General features: G+C 42.8%; 1 protein-coding gene across 1 annotated transcript; it reads left to right on the forward strand.

Annotated features, from left to right (window-relative positions):
- Window positions 1-18,535: 18,535 nt before the first annotated feature.
- Window positions 18,536-22,380, forward strand: LOC106045491 (prolactin-like). Its single transcript, XM_048065824.2, has 5 exons — window positions 18,536-18,617; window positions 18,716-18,891; window positions 18,963-19,070; window positions 20,427-20,606; window positions 21,582-22,380. The coding sequence occupies exons 1-5, from the start codon at window positions 18,587-18,589 to the stop codon at window positions 21,774-21,776; spliced, it is 690 nt and encodes a 229-aa protein (XP_047921781.2). The 5' UTR covers window positions 18,536-18,586; the 3' UTR covers window positions 21,777-22,380.
- Window positions 22,381-22,742: the final 362 nt, after the last annotated feature.

Consider the following 22,742-nt stretch of genomic DNA (forward strand, 5'->3'; position numbering starts at 1 on the left):
CATTTAGGTACACCCAAAAGAAATCTCCTATAATAAGACTTTTATATATTGTAGCATTCTGGGATGCATACATAGTGTGTCAACTCAAAATCCCTTTTTATTGTGCAAATCTATTAAACAGAACTGGCTTAATGTGCCCAATAATTAAAAAGTAATTGTACTTGTTCAGGTATGTAGGGAATTATTTTCACTACAGCTGTGAAGAACAGCAGTTAAAACAACTCTTATGCTCTTTTCTCCTGACTCCAACAGATGTTGGAAACAGTCTCTTCAAAGCCTTGTTTTATGCGGATATTCTGAAAGGTTCGAACTAGAAAAATAGTTTGCCAGCATCCCTTGCTAATATCTACAGGCTTGTAGTGCCATCGTGTGGCAGAAAGTCCACTTAAAATTGCCAGCAGGCTACCTCTTGTTATTAGGGAATTGAAATAAAACGTCTTAAGAATTAAACAGATGAGTTGATTTAAGGCGTACCTATCTTATACTGCAGGATTTCTAAAAAGAGGCACAAGGTAATAATTCTGTCACTTTCCATTACATTTTCACGAAGGGTTTCCCAACTGCTTACAGGTGAAAGAACTTCTTAAGATGGGGAATTTGGGGGGAAAAAGTTCTGCTCTCATTTTTCTGGATTAAAAAAAAAAAAAACCTTCCCTTCCCTTCCCTTCCCTTCCCTTCCCTTCCCTTCCCTTCCCTTCCCTTCCCTTCCCTTCCCTTCCCTTCCCTTCCCTTCCCTTCCCTTCCCTTCCCTTCCCTTCCCTTCCCTTCCCTTCCCTTCCCTTCCCTTCCCTTCCCTTCCCTTCCCTTCCCTTCCCTTCCCTTCCCTTCCCTTCCCTTCCCTTCCCTTCCCTTCCCTTCCCTTCCCTTCCCTTCCCTTCCCTTCCCTTCCCTTCCCTTCCCTTCCCTTCCCTTCCCTTCCCTTCCCTTCCCTTCCCTTCCCTTCCCTTCCCTTCCCTTCCCTTCCCTTCCCTTCCCTTCCCTTCCCTTCCCTTCCCTTCCCTTCCCTTCCCTTCCCTTCCCTTCCCTTCCCTTTCCATCTGAAGAAGCAGCAACATGAGGAATGAAATGCAAAGATCTTCAGTCTTCACCTCAGCAAACAAAAAAGTCTCAACATTAATGAAACAAGGGTTTGCTTGGGAGGTTGAGTATTTTTTTTCATTTTGGGTTATATTGTACTTTTACTAATCCTCAGTTAACTATCCACATATGTCTTTCCAGGCAGGAAGTGTAAATTTGCAATGAAGCAGTGCATGAAGCCATGACCCTTTCCCAATAGCCATTTTAACTGCTATAGCTACGCCTGAATCTCAATTTCCTCTTTACTTTTCTGTCTTTAAAAATGTATTATCACTAACATCCTAGACATGTAGGTCACATTTCCAAAGAGCCCTGACTAGGACCCCTGCATTGATATCTGAATAAAAAGCAGAGTGCTGACATTTTGCTCCTTGATTGCAAACACAGATGTTGCCTGTGACCACAATGCAGAGCTAGATATCAAAATGTTATTTCTTTTGCCATTTTGCTGAAGTAAAATATGAGCACTGACTTATTTACAAAATTTTTCCTCTAAAATGTTTCACACAATTTACAGCTTATACTAATATTTTAAGGCATTTTAAGGCATTCTGGGTTATTACAAACTGTTAGAAAAGATAGACCCCCAAAGCCTACCATTCAACAGTGAATGACATATTATAGGATTGATATGTCAAGAAACGGTACAGTTTTGTGAAGTTTTTAAGAGGCTGCAAAATATTTTATTTAGTAATTGATTTACAAATGCAAATATAATTTTAAATATTTTTTCCTAATTGAATAAACACTAAACTCTTTTGTCAATAAATTGTTTATTTTGACGTAATTCTTCACAGGTGTGCCTTTTCCATTTCTGTGGAAATAAATATATACAAACATTAAACTACAGTGTCTTCTCCAGATATCAGGAAGGCTCAGCATATTTAAACTCAGTTGAGGGCCCATTGTCTGAAAGGTTGTTGGATTTGGCCAGATGAATCCTAAGATCCATGCCTAGAAACCACATAGAAGCAAGTACAGATAGCCTGGGAGGAATACAGAGAAATCATCCGAGTGCCCAGGGATCAGGTTAGGAAAGCTAAAGCCCTATTAGAATTAAATTTGGCCAGAGACGTCAAGGGAAACAAGACAGGCTTCTATAGGTACACTGGTGATAAAAGGAAGACTTGGGAAATTTTAGGTCCTCTGTGGAAGTAAATGGAAGACCTGCTCACCCAGGATATGGAGAAGGCTGAGGTACTCAATGACTTTTGTACCTCAGTCTTTACCTGCAAGAGCTCCAGCCGCATTGCCCAGGCCCCAGAACGCAAAGGCAGGGACTGTGAGAATGATGAACTGCCCACTGTAGGAGAAGATCAGGTTTGAGACCAACTAAGGAACCTAAAGGTGCACAAGTCCACATGACCTGATGAGATACATCTGTGGGTCCTGAGGGAACTGGGGGATGTCATTGCCAAACCACTGTCCATCATATTTGAAAAGTCGTGGCAGTCCGGTGACATTCCCAGTAACTGGAAGAAGGGAAACAACCCCCATTTTTAAAAAGGGAAAAAAGGAAGACCCAGGGAACTACAGGCCAGTCAGTCTCACCTCTGTGCCTGGCAAGATCATGGAGCAGATCCTCCCCCTATACTAAGGCACATAGAAAATAAGGAGATGATTGTTGGCAGCCAGCATGGCTTCACTAAGGGCAGATTGTGCCTGAGAAATTTGGAGGCTGTCCCTATGGGATTACAGCATAGGTAGACAGGGAAAAAGCAATTGATGTCATCTACCTGAGCTTGTGCAAAGCATTTGACACCGTCCCACATGATATCCTTGTCTCTAAATTGAAGAGACGTGGATTTGATGGATGGACCACTTGGTGGGTAAGGAATTGGCTGGATGGTCACACTCAAAGAGTTGCAGTCAATGTCTTGATGTCCAGGTGGAGACCAGTGACAAGTGGTGGTCCTCAGGCATCAATACTGGGGCCGGCACTGTTTAAAATCTTTGTTGGTAACATGGACTGTGGGATTGAGTACACCCTCAGCATGCTTGCCAATGACACCAAGCTGTGTGGTGCAGTCAACACATTGGAGGGAAGGGACGCCATCCAGAAGGACCTTTACAAGCTTGAGAGGTGGGCCTGTGCGAACCTCATGAGGTTCAACAAGGCCAAGGGCAAGTTCCTGCATCTGGGCCTGGGCAATCCCAAATACAAATACAGGCTGGGTGGAGAATGAATTGCAAGCAGCCCAGATGAGAAGGACCTCGGGGTGTTAGTGGATGAGAAGCTCAACATGAGCTGGCAATGTAAGCTTGCAGCCCAGAAAGCCAACCGTGTCCTGGGCTGCATCAAAAGCAGCTTGGCCAGCAGGGCTGAGGTGATTCTCCCCCTCTGCTCTGCTCTCATGAGACCCCACCTGGACTGCTGTGTTCATCCCTGGGATCCCCAGAATAAGGACATGGAAGTATTAGAATGAGTCAAGAGGAGGTCCACAAGGATGATCAAAGGGCTGGAGCACCTCACCTATGAGGACAGGCTGAGGGAGTTGAGGTTGTTCAGCCTGGAGAGAGAAGGCTCCGGGGAGACCTTACAGTGGCATTCTGGTAACTAAAGGGGCCTGCAGGAAAGCTGGGGAGGGACTCTTTGTCAGGGAGTGGAGTGATAGGACAAGGAGTAATGGTTTTAAACTAAAAGAGGGTAGATTTAGATCAGATATTAGGGGAAAAAAATTCACTAAGAGAGCAGTGAGGTACTAGATGAGGTTTCCCAGAGAAGCTGTGGATGTCCCATCCCTGGAAGTGTTCAAGGCCAGGCTGGATGGGGCTTTGGGCAACCTGGTCTGGTGGGAGGTGTGCCTGCCCATGGCAGGTGTGTTGGAATTAGATGATCTTGCAAGGTCCCTTACAAACCAAACCATTCTATGATTCTATGATTTTATTCTTTTCTTTCTACCAGGAAGCTGCCACATTTGTTTGGTTTTGATTTATTCCTCCCAGAAAGACTGAAAAAAATATTTTTCTTTTAGCTGTTGAATTCCATGTAAGTTCAGCTAATTTTACACTTGTTTTATGTGTAACTTTCATCAACACGGATGGCCTACTGGCTTCAGCAAGCAAAAAAAAAAAATCGTTATCTATCCATCTCTAATAGTTGTACCATCCTCTGTGACCCACACTGTTCGTAAGTGAACCAGCCCTGCACTTTTCTTCTCCATTTTCTCTCTCTTAATAACACTCTTTTCTCCAGCCTGGACCAGAAATATCCTCACAAACTGATGGAATGGCTCCATTTTCCTGCCTTGGGCTTTCATTGATTAATGTACCCTCTGTTCCCTTCCCAGAGAACATGCTGAGGAGAACTGACTGTGCTCCAGTTCCATGTCAGGGCATCCTCCTTTGCCAAATGGTGCCACAGGACAGAAAAACACACCATTCCCCATGGCTGTTCATACTTTTTCATCCCCCCTTCTCACTCCCACTACAGTTTTCTGTATCTCTTGTTGTTCTTCCTGACGCTGCCTTTAATCAACTTCAGCACCGCTGCATCCATGAAGTTGCTCAATACTAAGACCAGATTCACCAGCAATACCTTGTCGTCACTTTCCATCTTGCCATCCTTGTCCTTATGATCTTCAAATTAAGTGTAAAATGGTGTGCCACCACTTTTTGTCCTAGAAGTAAGAACTGACTTGGGCATGGATAATAGGAGGCTGCTACTTAGCTGCTATCTAGCATCTAGCTATTACTCTGTGGAAAAAGTACTGCTGCTGTAACCACCTCTGCTCGCATGACTGATCTCCTCCTTAATTTTCTCTTTTTAGAAGTGTTATGGAGTATTTTTCTGCAAAACAGAGAAAGTAATTCTAATTCTAATCTGCAAGACAGAATTATCCAACTTTGGGGGTGTAAGTGGAGCTGTTGAAAGACCAGCAGCTCTAAGGAATCACAGCCCCACAGAGGTCAGTGGTGCTGGTTGCCACCAGTTAAAAGTGCTGCCTGGTCCAACTGCACAGCAGCCTGACACCAGCTCCAAAGGGAAAAATGCATCTTTTGAGCCTTGTGCTGACAATACTGTTTTGAGAACAAACAAAGCATGTTCTACCAAGGGGTGGAAGTGTTGAAAGCTGAATTTTCATCAGGGGATTATTTTTCATTTGAAACAAGGATATTCCCCAGAACGACATTTGAAAATACTAAATGCAGGCACCCTCCGTGTCTTTGCTAAGTTAGTTTTTACTGTGGAATCAGCACAGTATACAGGATGTTAGAGTGTATCAAATAAATGATAAAAAAGTGAGCTAATAGTAAAGGCAACACATATCATGGGCAGCAGATATGAAGCATATCTGCTTTGGGGAAAAAATCTAGCTGCAACAAGATAAGCCACTAATTCTATACCATCTTCAGATTTATTGTTTATAACTGGCATGAGTTTGTTGGCCTTTGTTAGCCTTTAACTCAAATCAACTTCACTTTGTCATGCAACTGACAAATATGACAGATTACAACAAAAACAGTAAGGCCAGCATCCAACGTCAAAGGATGACTAAAAATTAATTAAGTGTAAAACTAAAATTCCCTGTTGCATAACTAGGGGCTACTGCTGCAAGTCAAAATTAAGGTGAATTTACAGAGCATTGGAGAAACCCCCCACGCTGTGACCTCCTTCTCCTCATGATAGATTAAACCCTAGTAAAGGTCATCTTTATTTAACCTTGCATTATGAAGTGACTCATTCGATGCCTCCTAATCACTAAAAATCATGATAAGGACACCAGTCAAAAATTAGTTCCACATGTGTTCATGCTTGAAGTGTACTTTTAATGACTTGAGTTGTATGAGTCAAATATTTGCTAATGGGCAAAGACAAAATATTAACTTGTTAAACAATGGTCTGAACTTCTCAGACAATATTTGCACATTACCTAAGAAACAAAGAGACCATTTTCAAAGATCCCAGCTCCAGCTCTCATTGACTTCCCTATCTCAATCCAATAAATGTCAGACTACCTGTGCCTGACAATGTGATTCCAAAACACTGGTCTCCCCTACTAAAAAATATGCAATACACAGTACAGACAAAATAGCAGATCAACATATTCACTGGTAGTATAGACCTCACTAATACTCATTCAGGTTAATATTATTTCACATCTTTGGTATCAGAAATAGTCATTACTTCAAATGAATAACTTTAAAATCTTGCCTGGAGCTATTAGCTTTATATTAGCTCTGAATGGGAATGAGAATCCCACATACAAAGGAAAATCTCAACCATCAGCATTTAATTTTAGCTGTCATTTCCTAAAATATCAGAGCTGCTTCTGCAGAGCCTCCTTGCACCTGCTGGTCTTTCACAACACCATGCTGGGCCTGGATTCTCCCCAGCTGCAGAAGGGCTTATCTTGATCTACCCCTTAAGATTTCAGGCTTCTATTTTAAAAGGTATTCATGTGTAACTTTGAGTAATCCTACAGCTGTCAGACTGATCGGTCCAACTAGCATACATTTATAAGTCACACATGTGCTTTCATATTCTACAGAGCTGATGTCTTTCTATCCTTTTTATTTTTTTTTTGACAATTTTTCTCTCCTAAAGACATACTCTGCCACTGACAAAAAAACAGGCAACCATCGTGTTCTAGTTACATTATTTCAGGCTTACCTATACCGCTATTCAAGCATATAGCTACTACAGCTGAGTACGGCTCTTTAGTCTCACACAGTGCCTGGTACACTGATTTTACACATTTCCAAGATAGACCTGACAGTGGGAGATAGAGAGGAAAGTATTAATACCACATTAAGAGAGAAGAATGATGAAATAGCTATAGTTCAATATCTATACACGTTTAAAATAACAGAGCTGTTCTTGCTAAGCTTTGGATTTGTAGTAAGATGATTAATGGTTCTGTTTAAATAAGAGGTGGTGTGACAACGTACTTCCCTGTAGCAGTCTCTTGGTATTTGGTTCAGCAATTCTAAACCAAATATACTCTTGGCAATTAAGTTTCACTGACAACATGTTCTGACTGTAGCTTAAAGAAATGAGCAGTTGCTAATGAGTCTGCCTGTAATATTTCCTCCAGGGTTGACACGTTCATCCACTACAAAGTCTAGGACAATGTTTCACTGATAGGAGCTGTCAGTTCTTAAAAACCATTGACAGCTGGTGACACACAATTAGAACTTATTTCTCAATGGCACATACACTTTTCCATCTGACCTTGTGACGGATTGCTCATTTTTGTACAAACATGAATTGAAATACCTGCATACTTAAGAACACCTACACAACGCTGACAACATATCCACTGGACAAGTATGGGAAAAGCACAGTCTTGGGCCTTTTTTTTTACTCTTTTTTCTTCCTACGTATTCTCCAACTGACATTTAAAAAAAAATCAATACTATTAATGGTCTACTTGTCAAGGAAATGTAAATCAGAAGGGATGGGAAAACTTTCTCCAGCCTATCTCAGAGCTCAGGAAAACTCTGCTCACTCTTCTCACTTGCTGAGTGACACACCAGCCTGTGCAGTGAGCTTGAAATGATGAAAGTTTTGCTCCCCACCCTGGTGATCCTTCTCCTTTCACCAGGTTAGCTAGCCCTAAAATTCTTTTCCTTCTTATTTGTCCCGCTCCTTTCAGGCTTCAGATTTTCCTTTGACATTGCAGGGAAAAGCAATTAGAGCATTTTTGCAGAAAAGCCCATTAGTTCCTCCCAGCTGGCCTTAAGTTTTTTAAAATAGTTTACTTTCACCTTCTCAGATTTTCTCTTAGCCCATGCCAATTTATTCTAGACCATTTTTCTACTTTTTTTCCTCTTTCAGTACCATATTTTCTACTTTGTCAGACACCCAATAAGAAAAGAGCTGTATGTTACTTGGATAAATGCTATAGAAGAGCCAGACACCTATAGACCTCTGACAAAGTTATGAACCCCTCAGAAAGGGATGCAGCTGAACCAAGTGATCAGATCCTATAACACACAAGGACACAAGATTGGTTAGGCTTGGAGTCTTATAACAACATGGCATTAATCGGAAATACAACTATTATGCTCCATAACAGGTATTTCCTTGTCATGTTGCCTCTGCTCACATCCTCCCATTGCAATCAGGGACATCAGCCTGAACAGAAGCAGAAGTCAGGAGAGGAAAACTTCTCCGTTGTGCCAGTGTTGCATTTGGCTGTGGGATGCTGGGAGCTGCAATTCCCTTTTCTTCTGGCAGTCTCTAAGGTGCCTGCTTGCAGGTGGAACAACTCGTGCTTGGCAGCAGAAATGGGCTAAGAGGCAATAGGAATTGTGTTATACAAATCAGGGACATCAGCAGGCTTTTTTTAGGTGAGAACTCTTCCCATCAGCTGTGATTTACACTCTTGTCACTCGAATTAGCACTGGCTCCTGACAGGACCATGCACACTGATCTGCAGAGGGCTGTGGCACTGTTGGGGCATGACGAGCACTGGAAGGTGACCAGTGCTCAAGAAAAAGCAGTGGTTGGCTTCCTGCTCCCATTAAATTCAGCTGCAGCAAGAAACCAGCATCAAAGGCAGCTCTCAAGGGCTGTGGAGATCTTGGCAAGTGACACACTGGGCACAGTAGCACCATGGCACAGTCCAGGGCAACCTAGCAGAATCAGGTTAGCCTCTGCACCCTGTCCTCACCAAGCCACAACCACCTGTCAGCTCTTCTCTCCTCCGTCTCTCTCTCAGGTGGTTGCTGCAAGTCCTGATGGAAAGGAAGAAAAGGGGCCACATACCCAATTATTTGTACTTCTTCACACAAAGGTCAATTACATCAGGCATTCAGAGGAAAGCAGTTTTTACCTTGTGTGACTGCTTCTCCTCTTTGGAAGGATATTCTGACCACCTATTTTAAACAACTTCTTTTCTGGGAATGAAAAGGACAATTGGGAAACACTGAAATGAAGCATTAACTTACGTTACAGTAACTTGGTATTTAATGATTTCCTTTGGCATTTGTTCGATGTAAACATATGAGCATGATAATATAATATACGTACACAATTACTCATTCCAATTTGTTTTATTATAAGTATGTCATTTTTCATCCTTGTCAACTGAAACACACAACAGGACCAGTGAGTTCTTAGAATCTGGCGGTAGGCTGATATTTTCCAAGGAGATTTCACAGAGACACGTGAAAGACAAACATACATTCCATGTGACAGTAAACAAATTTAGAGAGAGCAGCCTCTATAAATAATCTATGTTCATCATCTTACATAAGAAAGTGGAAGGTTAGCCACTTCTTCCAATCTATTAAATGGTTTGCAGCACTTTGGTAAGAAAACCTGCAGGCTTTCTCACTATCGTTATGCTGTCATGTGGCTGCAGTCAGGGGATAACAAGCCCATAAGCATGTGAATATAAATGGAATACAAGTCAGTGATTTGGAAAGAAAAAAAAAAACTCTAGAAAAACAACATTAGGAGAACAAGAGGGAGCAATTTTTCCTGAATAATTTGTTGCTTTATACAATATTTATTAAAAAGCTACAAGAGTGTAATTTGGGACTTTTACAAATCACAACAGAAACGTCAGAAGGATGAGCACCAGCAATCCTTCAGTAAGAAGCACCAGTCTGTTCAGGGGAGGATTCCTGAGGTTAGGGCACAGGAACCAAGAGGCAGGGATTTTATTCCTAGCCAGGAAGACTCTTTGCACAACCTTGGATAAGTCTCACTTTTTCATTCAGTGTTTCTTCCATTAGTAAATAATTGAAAAATGTCTCCTAACACTTATGTGGGATGTTGAATACTGTGATTATGTTCTGTAAGAAAAAGGTCCAATTCTCTGCCTTCCCCTGGCCCCTGTATTCTGCTAATGTGGTGAGCAGGGAGGAGAAAAGCCTTTGAGGAAAGAAAACAGAAATTCTTCAGCAGAGATCATGAATAGGACAGCTGGAAGTAATAAACTGTCCAGCACAGGTGTCCTGTATGTTTCATGACAGGGAATACTAGGGGTATTGCCAGTCCAGGAAAGACACTTATTGGGGAAAATGGGAAAGACTGTCTCAGTCACATATGCAAGCATAAACTTCTGGCTAGTCTCACATTGAGGAATAGTTAAAAAAAAAAAAAAAAAAAAAGGTAAATGTTTGTATAATCATAGAATCACAGAATGGTTTGGGTTGGAAGGCACCTCAAAGCCCACCCAGTTCCAACCCCCTGCCATGGGCAGGGACACCTCCCACCAGACCAGGTTGCCCAAAACCCCATCCAGCCTGGCCTTGAACACCTCCAGGGATGGGGCATCCACAGCTTCTCTGGGCAACCTGTTTCCTACTTAGTTATAATTCTGCAGGCGTAATGGAACTAGCATCCTGCTAGCTTACTTGTACTCCTCCTTGGAATGAATGAATTGGAAAACTGGAGAAGTAGTAGTTTCAAAACCACATTTCTGCTCTGCCCACACTCACATGCTAGCATGACAGAGGTGTTAAATAAGAAAATATCTCTCGTGGATGAGAGAAAATCCTCAGCGACTCTGCCTTAAACAAAGGAAAAGCAGAGGAGTTGTCATGACTGAAGAACGTCTTGGACAGACAGCTTTCAAAGATCAACTGCATATTAAAAATGTCTTTTCTTCTTTTTTTCTGTTCATTTTTATTGTAATCTAGTTAGTCACAAGGAGGCTGCATACTTTCTTGTTCCCAAATTCCTTATAATTTGTAAATCCTTGTTTGTTTGTTTGTTTGTTTATATATTGAAATTATTAATATTCAGGATCTAGTGAAGTTTTGTTGATTTTCTGGAAGACTTTAGCCTGAATCACTGTGGTCGTTTCCAAATAAAGGAAAGGAGTGGGGGCTGGGGGGAGGTCATTTTGTTTATGTTCCAGAAATATCTGACAACATTTGCCTTGCAGAATTTTCGCAGTACTCTCCTTTCACATTCCTCTTTTGAAGTAGAGATTTGACAAATGTTTTTGTACCTGGGATAGGTGTTGTTTTTTGTTTTATCCCTCCTCACATGGCCCAGTTGTAGCCCTTTGGAAAAAAGAAAACACTTTTTTTTTTTTTTTTAATGCAACTTATCTTATTGATGTTAGCTGCAAACTTTCCAACAGATCCCACCGGTATGCTGCATCTTCTATCACAAACATAATGTAACTCTAAGCCACTATGGGCCATGTAGATCTTGGCCATGACACTTGAATTCTGAATATGAAACATCTCATCTGCTTAGCCTCTGCTTTCATGCTGTGCTCTGAAACCCTGGAAGAGGGATTAGCCTGATTCAGATACTGAGAGAATATGCACCAATCCTGTACAGAGCAGCTTGGGAAGCACAGTCTGTGAGATGGAGGAATTTGTCCATACAGTATGATTGAATTTGTCCTTCAGGTACATCCTATGAGGCTTCAGGCTCGAGGTACCTAGGATAACACCGTAGATGTGCTCATGTTACAGGCAGTAGAGAAATGGCTTAAACCTAAGCAGGTGGCGAGGGCTTGCCACTGCCCATTAACTGGGACTGACTAAGGAAAAACTGACTATTTTGGAGTTAGAAGCCAGTCAGTCTGGGGAAATCTGACTATAAGACATAGGAATGGGGCAGAAGTCTGGTGCAAGAAGGGGAATGATGATTAGAGGTTAATGAAAACAGGTTGTGGGACAAACAAGAGAATTTAAATCTATGTAAAAGACTGCTAGAAGAGGTAGGAAGAAAGTATGCAACAGGTCAAATAAGATATCTCAAAACAAAAAGGCAGGGGGGAACTGGGGAATGTATTCAAATAGTAGGTATACCCGGTGAAGGGAATATTTCCCGTGTGTCTGTGTCTCAGTACCAAAAAGACAAGGTTGAAATGGAGTTCAGGTGTATCCAAATATAGCACACACCCCTTTACAACTTGAGATGAAAGAAAATGTTCCCAGGTCTTACTAAGCCCTTAGAGTCATCAAGTATCTTTATCCTTTTCCCGCAGTGGGGTGACAATTTACCACTGCCATCACTTTCTTAGCTTAAAAAGTCTGAAAACTGATTGCAGGCTTCCAAGCAGAGTTAAGTGATTCCAGCTTGGTATTTCTTCTCCTATAGTAGGAAAATGTATCTTGTGATTAGCAGAGCTGGGACCTGAACAAAAGATTTTTATATCTGAATTCTGTAAAGGTAGTACTTATATAAGAAGTTTACCATAATCTGATGTGAGGCTATTCCTCAAGAACTGATTATGTTGCTTGCTTTTCAAACTGACTATCCAAATGTGTAAATAATTTCACTGTGCCTCTTCAGTTATCTGTAAAATGGGTATGACAGCAAGCTCTCACCACAGGAATAAGCCGTGACAATAAATGAGTGAATGTTTGTGAACAGACAGAAATTCAACAATGATAGAGAAAATCCAGGAGGAAAAGGATTATGTATTCAGAACAGGTTTGAAAAGTGTGCAGTAAATAAGGCATGGGAGCACACAAAGAACAACAAAGAAAACCAAAACTGAATAGCTGCTTATTCAGCTGAATACAGTATACTGAACCAAGCAGAAACCCTGTGAAAAAAAATATGATTCAGTAGCATCATCAAAGGTTATTATTCTTGTATGTACTAGGAATATGAAGGAAGAACCCATAGCATGCTTGGTTCTTCAAACACAGTGAGGAGAATTTTATAGTAACAAATTTGTAATATTTGAGGCCATGAAAAGGAAGTAACAGGAATTGCAATGAAGTTGACAAGATTTGGCTCATATATTTATATCATTTTCCTCGTGAGTACTGCTATAAGAAAGGAAAGTTTGAGATCTTGCCGCATACTTTATACTGTAAAATATTATTATGCCATTGGGGAAGACACAGCCTGACAATATCAACACTAGAATCATAGACTCATAGAATGGTTTGGGTTGGAAGGGACCTTAAAGACCACGCAGTTCCATCCCCCTGCCATGGGCAGGGACACCTCCCACTAGACCAGGCTGCTCTTTCCTCATTCACCAATGCTGTAAGACTGTAGCCAGACGTAAAATGAAGAGCAGTTAACTTATATCCATACTATACTCACAAAACACTTGGAGCTTTGGTACCTCTGACATGCTTCTCTTCTGCAGTGATAATTTCAATATAGTGGCAGACGGGAAGTCACAATTTAAACGAGGCTTTAAACTTCAAATCAGTGGACGGTCTTGCAAAAAAAAAAAAAACTGCATGAAATAATGCTGTTCTCTTTTTTTCCTGCTTCAGTAAACTCTCTAAATAATTTGATTTTATAAAACAAAGGACTTAGCATATATTTTTTTCCAGATGGGTATGCTACAACTAACCTGTCAGTTACAGTTCATTTTGAACAGTGCACGATTATAAATAACACAGTCTCGGGACCTGAACCCAGTCTCTGTGACACCACTATGAACCAAAAGTAAATGAAATCATCAAAGTTAATGAAGATATAACAGTACGGTGGTCTAACTCAGTGGTCACAGAATTCAGCTTAAGTCAACTACAGATTTCATTGGGTGCTAGGACATCTCCTTGAGATTTTCTCCAATGTATGATGGAGATATCTCTATTTCCGTAAAATTCTCAGCCCAAGGGTAATGACTTGCCTGATTTTTTTTCTCTAAATAATTCCTGATCATGACCCAAAGAATGCATTTTTTTTGATGCACATACAAATATTGTGTATAATTTTACCTTTATGTTCAAAAAAGGTTGCTCCAAATATAAGTCCATCTCTTTGAAAATGCAATATTCCTTTTTACTTTGCAGCACTCCGGCTCCACTTGATATGTCAAGCACATGCTCCATCAGCTCCTCGTCTGCATTTGCAAACACAGAATGAGATTCCTCTGCCCTGACTTAGTCTACAGTTATCACCCTAAGCTCCCCTGACAATCAACAGGCAAAAACAAGCACCACCAGAGATTGGTGCTGGGCACTTTCCTCCCTATGAACATCAGAAATTGTTCACTTCTAAACGCAAGATGCCTAAAATAAGAGGAGAGAAACCCTATCCTGAATGAAAGTAAGAGAATCTCATTGCATGCTCTGAACATAGAGTGTTTAGTATAGTCCCTTTAGTATTTTGCAAATGAATTATGACAAGATCATCAAGAAGTCTGTTCCATAAAGGCTCTCTCAGCAGGAACACCAGTAAAGGATATATTTGTGAAAGTCAAGAGAAGACAAGACAGGAGGGTGACAGTTTGAGGAAGATGACAATGGTGAGCTGGTTCTGAGTTTTGACTTTTTAAAAAGTCAAAGAGATAAATAAAAGCAGGCTCGGTGATTATCAAAATTGAGAAAGAGGACATAAACGAGCAAAAAAGAGAAAGAAATCTAGTTGATGAAAGTAAAAAATTTCTCAGAGAGTGAAGAGATAATGAAAGAGATATTAAAAGTGAGAACAGAAAAGCGAAACAACTCTACATGAATTGGTAAAAGCAGATAGTGAGGAAAACTTAATAGCAAATTGACTCTGTTCTCCAAAAGACAAACTCCAATATTGTAGCAACCATTCACTTTTGCAGTAACATCGTTAGGCCTTGGGACACTAATGACCAAAGTAATGACATTGACTCCAGGCTTCTGTTTTCCCATCCCAAAGAACTGTAGCAGAATATACAGAAACCTCTGTGGACTTTCTTTGAAGAGTTTAAGGAAAGCAACTGGTCTCATCGAGATTGTAAACACTATGCAGACGTATGTATGCATGCTCAATCAGTTGCATATGGCTCCCAGGAAAGACTTCAGTCCAACAGCAAAGAAGAGGGTAACTGGCAGGAGTCTGTATGAGGGCTAGCAGGGGAAACGGAGTAGCAGTACTTTAAAAAGACAGTGTTCCCTTGTAGACCCTATATAATGAGAAGATTCATCTATTTCTAACCCAAAGACTAGTTGTTTTTTTATCAGTAGTAATAGTTAATTGTTTCTTCTTCACTTATTATATATGCTACAGACTGTTCCACAGACTGTTATCCAACAAGCCAGTGACTTTTTACGACCTGGACTGGGAAGCACAAGTGTTAATGACAAAGACCAAGAGGGTTAGGGCTGTGCTACCTATGAAATGGACACAATACTTTAGGTACATATTTGTATAGTCTTCAGCATATTTTTACAATCACTTAAGCAAATTGCATATCTTCTGGATATGTTTCTGGAAACACAAAGCATCAGGTATGTTTAGAAATCATTCCCATGATTCTAGATACACTTGCAGAAGTATACCTTTTTCTTTACAGAACTAGTAAAACCATAGATGTGTGATCCAGCTTTCAGAAAATGGATGACTGCTTCTGTAGGTAGTTAGTAGGTAGTGAGCTCTTTTTGCGTTTCACTTCTAAGATCCAGGTTACATCATTTCCATATTGTTTTGTTCAAGAGCTCAAATTATTAACTTTCAGAGTGCAAGAGTATGACTTGCCCCTTCTTATTCTGTAAAATGTGCCTGTTGCTATGTTATAGGAAAAGGGAAAAGCAATAGAGGACAGTATTCGGTTGAAACATTTTTATTTCATGTTTTACTCATTCCTGACTTAAAGTTGGGAGTGATTTTGAGTATCTAATGAGCTCCAGTTGGTCTTGCAGTATAAATCTACAGCAGGCTAGAAATGGGGAGAGGTCAGATGTTGCCCACTGATCCTCCTGTCCACAGCAGCATGGAGCTTACTGCTGACTTTCTGAAAATCATTTGAAAGTTTGTGAGAAAGGTTAAATAGTGATGGAGATTCCACAGTGTTCCTGAGCAATCTGTTCCACTCCTTAACTCTCCTAACCATTAAAAATTTCTTTATAATCTCTCATTTGAATCTCCCTTTCTGCAGTTTAATCTCATTATATGTTGTAGCCATAATGAATGCGGTGAATAATTGATTGTCTTCCTCTTTGCTGCTACTTTCTGTATATCTGAAAACTATATCTCACTTCATCTTTCCCTGCTAGAGAGCTAACAACCCCAGTTCCTTCAGTCTTGCCTTGTAGGATATGTTTGTTTTTTCAACCTTTGATCATTCTTGTTTTTCTCCTCTGAGCTCCTTCCATCTGGCTCATATCTTTCTTGAAATGTGATGTCTGAGACTGAACACAGTATTCTAGCTGAGGCCCCACAAATGCAAGGTATGGCAGAAGAATTATTCTGCATGTCTCACAGACAGCATTTCAAAGCACATGCTCCAGATTGCAAAACAAATAAATAAATAAACACAAGGCAACAGTAAGATACTACAGACCTAGGTTCAGCTTGTTATTTCTTATGAGCTATGATCCTCTTCTGTGCAACTGCTGCCTTGTTCTGTTTGGGCACTCACTTGTTCCTGTCTAAGCGGAGTAGCTGTGTTTTGTCTTTCCTGAACTGTACCCTACCTTCTACAGGCCATTTCTCTAATTTTTGATATCACGTTGAATTCCAAAATACAAGTAACTTCTTCCAGTTTGTTGTCATCCACAAACTTAAAATACCAGTGAAAAGCCAGGAATGAAAATTCTCTAAGTATTGATATATCACTGGTTAAGAGAATATTATTCATTTTAGAAACGGTAACCTTTAATGAAACTCTATAATTTAATATGGATTCTTTCCTCTAAGTTGTACTGCATTTTTTGTTGTGCAGGTCATTAATATTTTCCACAGCGCAAGTTCACAGCTCCTCCAGAACACCAAAATTTTCTTAACATTTTAAGAAATCTTGCCTAGGATAAGATATGCATATGCCAGGATTTCTCCAAGGCATGAAAACCAAAAGAAAATGTCTATTGGCCAATAAAAACAAACCATCAATATATGTGCTTCCCACATGCACACTACCAATGTTCTTCAGACCCTGCTTTATGCACGATTACTCATTTTTTGATAGTTACCCAATCCTAACTTTGCAAGCCTTCATCTGGACCACAAGCCAGAAGCATTTTATCAGCTACCAAATAGCTCAGAGCTATTGTCAATGCATTTTGAATGATTTCCATTAAGAACTAGCCCAGCAGCTTTAACCACTAAAATTAACTGCATTGTTTTATTCATTAGAGATAAAGCAGAGGTAAGAGAATGAGAACAATCTCTACTGATTGTTAAGTACATTTTAATGAACTGCTTTAAAAACTAATTTTAGAAAATCAAGAAAAAGAGGGATAAAATGTCTATTATGGATCCACGGTGCTAGCAGCTGTTAGAAGTAACTTTGGGGAATTTTGGAAATATGAGTTTGAGTTGGGTTCAGAGGTATATTGGTGTGAATGGGTGGCTAAACTGTATGGCTGGTAGAGGCTGAGGAGAATGTGGACCAGCCCAGTAGTGAGATTTCTGATATTTGCTTATATTCAGCAAAGAAGACAGAAGATTGTTTTCAACTAATGCTAACTCAGTGCACATCACAGCAAGACTTGCCCCGGTAGGACATATGATTTGTGGGTGCCTCTCAGAGAGAAATAACTTTCCTTTGAGATGTCTGTATGAATAAATGCAATGTAGACTGTGTAAGAAAAATGTTTGAATATTATTTCTCATGTGCCATCTTTTCAACCTTCCATTGGTCAAATGGAAGTATCTTTTTACTCTGCTTAAAAATTTGTTTTGTTAACAAAGAGCCAAACCCTTAAGCAGATGGAAACACAGGAAACAGAACCCAAGCAGGCAAATGGGTTCCCTACTCACAGTGCCTGCTGACATTTTAGTTCTCAGCACTAAAATTACATGTCAAATGTAAAAAAGAATAATTACATGTCAAATGTATTCTCATTTCTGAGCAGACCGTTCCCTTTGACGTGAACAAACTTCAGCAAGGAGGGCAGAGCAGACTCTCTAACAGCCAGCAGTCACGGCCATCCCCTGGCCTCCCTCACCTGCAGGCAGAGGAAATCCCTGAGTCCAGCTCTGCCAGACCCAAAGCTGATCCCTTTGGATTCCCGAGGGGTGGGGTGCCGAAACCTGGAAAACACCGCAGTGAGCCCCTGTGCTCAGGATCCCCTCCTGGTCAGCTGGAAGCAGCCCTTAGTTTGAGGTGTCAGCAGCCTGGTGATGAGCACCCTGCCTCTCCTCGTACGTCTCACGGGGTTGCTCAGGATCTCACTGCCAGAAATTAAAAGACACCAAACAAGTCTGTAGAGCTTGCACATCTTTGGGGAGCCTGACCCGAGTGCTTTGCTTACCCCTCATCCTCTCAGCCCTATGAGGCACTATGAGGCTGTCCTCAAGCATGCTCGCAGCAGCAGGCATGCTTGCACCACCATGAACCCTCCGTTACCCCTGACAGGAGCCAGTTCCCCCCTGTCTCAGCCCTCACCTCACCCCCTCGGTGCCCTGACGGTGCGGATCCCACCCCGCCAGCGGGACCCCGTCCCCCCACGTCCCCGGTCAGCCGTGAAGAGCCCGGGACCCCCCATTTCCGACGGCCCCCGTGTGCTGCAGGGCCGGGGGCAGCCCGGGGGGGCGGGCAGCTGTCGGTGCCAGCCCTCGGTGGGCAGCCGGGGCCGCTCGGTGCGAGGGGAGGAGCCCCCCAGCAGCCCCCCGCCCCCGCCGCGCACACCCCACCCGCCCTATATAGGGGACGGGGGGCAGCGCCGCGCCCAGGCGGCGGGCACGGGGATCAGCAGCGGCATGGCCCTCGCCAGGGCGGCGGGGCAGGCAGGTGAGGACGGGGATAGGGCAGGGATAGGAGCAGGGATAGGGGCAGGGACGGGACGGGACGGGACGGGACGGGACCCCGACGCCCCCCGCTCTCCGCAGGTCCCGGCGCGGCGCTGGCGCTGCTGTGGCTGCTGGTCCGGGCGGCGGCCCCGCCGGCCGTGTGCGCCCCGGGGGACAGCGGCTGCCTCCGGCTCACCGTGGCAGACCTCTTCGACCGGGTGATCCGGCACTCGGGCAGGATCCACAGCCTCTCCACGGCGCTCTGCGCCGAGCTGGTGGGTGCCGGGACGGGTTTTGGGGGGGTGGGAAGGGTATGGGGCTCTCTTCAGGGTTTCCTCCCCCGCAGGAAAACCGCTTTCCTCCCCGTGACAACGAGCTGGGGAAGCCCGCACGGAGGTGCCCCACGGCCGGGATGCTGACCCCCAACGGCAAAGAGTACGCCCAAAAAATCCCGGTAAGGACGGGCTGCGGCGGCGGGGCGGGAGGGGGCGGCCCCGAGGGGGGCCCCCCGGTCCCCTGTGCCTGGCCCCAGCCCCGATGCCCCGTGCCCGTGTCCCCCCGGTCCCCTGTGCCCGTGTCCTCGCCGGTCCCCCGTACCCCCCGCCCACCCCGTCGGAGCCCCCGTCACGCTGCGGCCGGGTGCTCGCCCCCACCCCGGGCCGGTGGGGAACCAGCAGCGAAGTTTGCAGCCCCTGGTGCTTCCCCGACGCCTTGTCTTGAAGGGTCTGGCCCGTGCTGACCCCAAACAGGTGCCTGTCACCGCGCTCCCTTGCCTGGTCGGGCTGTGAGCCGTGCGGTGTGTCCACATGGCTGCCTGCGGGAGCGCATCTTTGTGGGTCATAAGAGAGGAACTTGAGACAAGCGACTGACAAGCAGACACCCCTTTGACATATATATGATTTATTTGTGGCTCTGTGAAATAGAAACCTAGGAAACTGTAAGAGTGATATGTATTAGATTAATCAAAGTGTAAAAAGCGATCGGGAGAAAGATGCCACAGTGGTTCTCTCTGAATCGGTAGGTATGGGGAAAGCAGCAAGCTGTTTTAGGCGTCATTCTTAGTTCAGAGAAAGTCAGGAAGACTTTTCTTAGACAGAAAAAGTCTGGAAAGCCGAGGGTACAGCGGCAGGAGACACTTTTGCCTCTAGGAGGAGACAGAGGGAGACAAATGTCAGCGTCTGGCTCTGGTTGTGCTGAGGTGAGGAGCTTCCCTAAGGCGTTCAGCAGCTCACCTTGAATAATGGGTAATGGGCAATGAGGCGCTGCCTGGTTTAGGAAGCCTGAAGCATTCAACCTCACTTCTGAGCTGAGGCTGCAAGGGTCAGACGGCCATCTAGCTCCTGTTAGAGAGGCAACCATCCAGAGCACCAGACCCTTTTCTTAGAAGCATGTCTGCAGTGAACCTTTAAGTGACACGGCTGTGACCTGTGAGGTGTGAGGCAATAGCTGCACTCCCATACCAGCCACCTGAAATGTCTGGATGAGGCCTTTTGGGCTCTCGAGACATTCAGGAGTTCCTGAAACGTTCTCAGTCCCAGGTAACCTGGGCAGGAGTGCCACCATTTTGCTAATGCTGTGCTCCAGAGCACAGGGGTCTAAAAAAGCTGAAAAGAAGACAAACAGAATTTTTGTGTTTCATGTATCTATGCAAATAACCAGAGACAGAGTAGCCCCTTATGTTCAGAATATTTCAAAACCACAGAGTTGCACATATAACTCTTAACCCCACAGAGATTTCACTGTGAGCCTGTCTGTGTTCGGGTGAGCTGCTGCAAACTAAGAGAAATTCTTTACTGTTTCAAATTGTAAGAGAGAAGAACTAACTTATGTGATACTGAAACTTTTGCACGCCTGGAAAGAACCGCTTTCCCACTTTAACCAGCACATTGAGCACCATCAAGAATTACCTGATGACAGCCTTAGCAAAGCTAAGCAAATCAGCAAGATGGTTCATGAGCTGGAGACTGGGATTGAGAAAGTTACAGAAAAGGTAAGGTTTCCAATGGAAATTTTGTTCATACCAGGCATGTTGCACAAGTGACTTAAGGGACTTCTATTCAAATTGCATGAGCCCTCTTCATTGCCTCATGTTCCTTAAGTGATCACAAAATGCCATACTAATGAAACAGGTGGACTTTGTTATATAGATCCTGCAATATTTCAGCCAAAGGATGTGACTTGGTTCATGTGGTGACAGGTATGTAGATGACATTGTATACGTTCAAATGTGTAGATCAGCATTTTATTGATATGCAATATGTGAAAGTCAGAGACAAGGACAAAGAATAGAACTACTGACAGCTTCAAATATGAGCCAGTAGTGCCTTTACTTTTCTAGGAGAGTAAAGGAGGTGTGGGCGGACCGCCACAAATAGTTAGATTATTGTGTTCAAGTTATTCTGATTCACTTTCTAACTAGTTCAACTGTCACTGCAGTCTGCTGCAGAGAGCTCCTTTCCAAGGGAACAATTGCTAAGGCTGGTTCTGAAAGACAACAAGACAAGTTCTTAAAGACAACAATGACATGGGTTAGCTTAGATGCCAGTTACAAAACCATTTTAAACCTCCATTCCGAATTCTGGTGACTAGGATGTGAATTATTGCATGTAATTTTTCATTAGTTCAATCAGTCTAAAGACTGATTTGCTCCATTCCTTTAAGAGGAAGCAATCATTACCAAGCATTGGTTTCTACTTCAATTCGGAATCTTTAACTCTGATAGTCCTTGCATTACTGGTATATCAGATCATTTCAGACTAGTCTTTTGGTGTGGGCACTGATAGGAATAAACAGGCAGGGTTATTTCTCTGTTAGGAGCTTTATACCTATCTTCGATATATACAAGAAAAGGCAAGAGTAGAACAGCCCAATGTACTTGATACTTGGCTTGACTTGCGCACTAGTATTTTAAAGGTTTGTTTATATGCAGCTATTTCTTGTACTTCCTTTCCTGTTTCCAAAACAGATGCAGTCGATGGGCATCATCAGCAATTCCTTACATGGAATGGCATCATCTGAAGCTTCTGGCTTCTCCAGTACTAATGAAGCAAACATGATGAGCGACTCTGACTTTATTCACTGTTTCAAGAGAGACTCCAACAAAGTACAATGCTACTTAAAAATTCTGAAGTGTAGGATTATGCCAGAAAACAGTTGTTGAGTTTTGATCTCTTGGCAAGGAGTTTTCAGCATGTTGTTTACAAAGATGGGAAAATATAATTTATTTACAGTAATTTTACTAGGAAAGTGGTTTGGAAATTCTTTGGCAGCTACTTGAGTCTGTTAACCTATGCAGCTGGAATATTAAATAAAGCATCCTGTGTGATGTCGGTAAACACACCAGCTAAAACGGAGTACTCCAGCAGTAGGTGAAGCCGTGTCTTTGACACAGTTTAGACATATGCATGGTCACAAGTGAAAGTCAGCTTGTTAGGCCTTGGTACAAAGACATCTAGATACTCCCACATCTAGGTACTCCACAGCAAGTAAAAATCTGAAAGCCATTAGAAATTTTGCAGCCATCACAATTTCCTATCAGTGGGGAGGTTGCTTACTGCTGTTCCTAGAACAAAACCTCTCTGCATTTGGATCCTAAATGAGGCATTTGAATAAGCGTTTATAATCAATGTGGATTTATCTTTAACATTCCTGACTACTTCATCCCTGAATGCTCTTTTCTGGCCTCGTCTGATCTTGATGGTTGTTGACAGTTGCTGGAGCTCAGGCTGCCAAGAATGGAGATTAAAATGCTAATGATTGTTTCATACTGATGCTGGATTTGGTCCTGAGAAACTCAGAGAACAGGAAAACATTTCAAAGGAACATTTATGCAGAGCAGAGATACAACCTTTTCAGGTGCATTTCACTCACTGTTGATACTCAGATACCAATGTACTTTCTCAGCTAGATGCTGTGAGCTCTCACAATTTGTTTCCGGTCCTTGTTGTGCCAGGGACACTAGAAGCACAGTGGGTTACAAGGTTCCTGCCCCACAGAAGTTACTAGCTGCAATTCCTTAGGCAGGACGATGCCACAAACACATTGCAAAAGAGCAGCACTTGAAGAAATTCTGGAAACAAAACACATCTCCAAATAGCCAGAATAAAGGAAGGGTTCTGTAAGGAAG

The sequence above is a fragment of the Anser cygnoides genome, chromosome 1 (genome assembly GCF_040182565.1).
Source record: "Anser cygnoides isolate HZ-2024a breed goose chromosome 1, Taihu_goose_T2T_genome, whole genome shotgun sequence".
Taxonomy (NCBI): domain Eukaryota; kingdom Metazoa; phylum Chordata; class Aves; order Anseriformes; family Anatidae; genus Anser; species Anser cygnoides.

Excerpts from the sequence above, each read along its gene's own strand:
- LOC106045491 (XM_048065824.2), top strand. The coding sequence starts at position 18,587 with ATGGCCCTCGCCAGGGCGGCGGGGCAGGCAG. Across the intron at positions 18,892-18,962 it reads CGGCGCTCTGCGCCGAGCTG|GAAAACCGCTTTCCTCCCCG; the intron begins GTGGGTGCCGGG and ends CCTCCCCCGCAG. Across the intron at positions 20,607-21,581 it reads TTGAGAAAGTTACAGAAAAG|ATGCAGTCGATGGGCATCAT; the intron begins GTAAGGTTTCCA and ends TTTCCAAAACAG.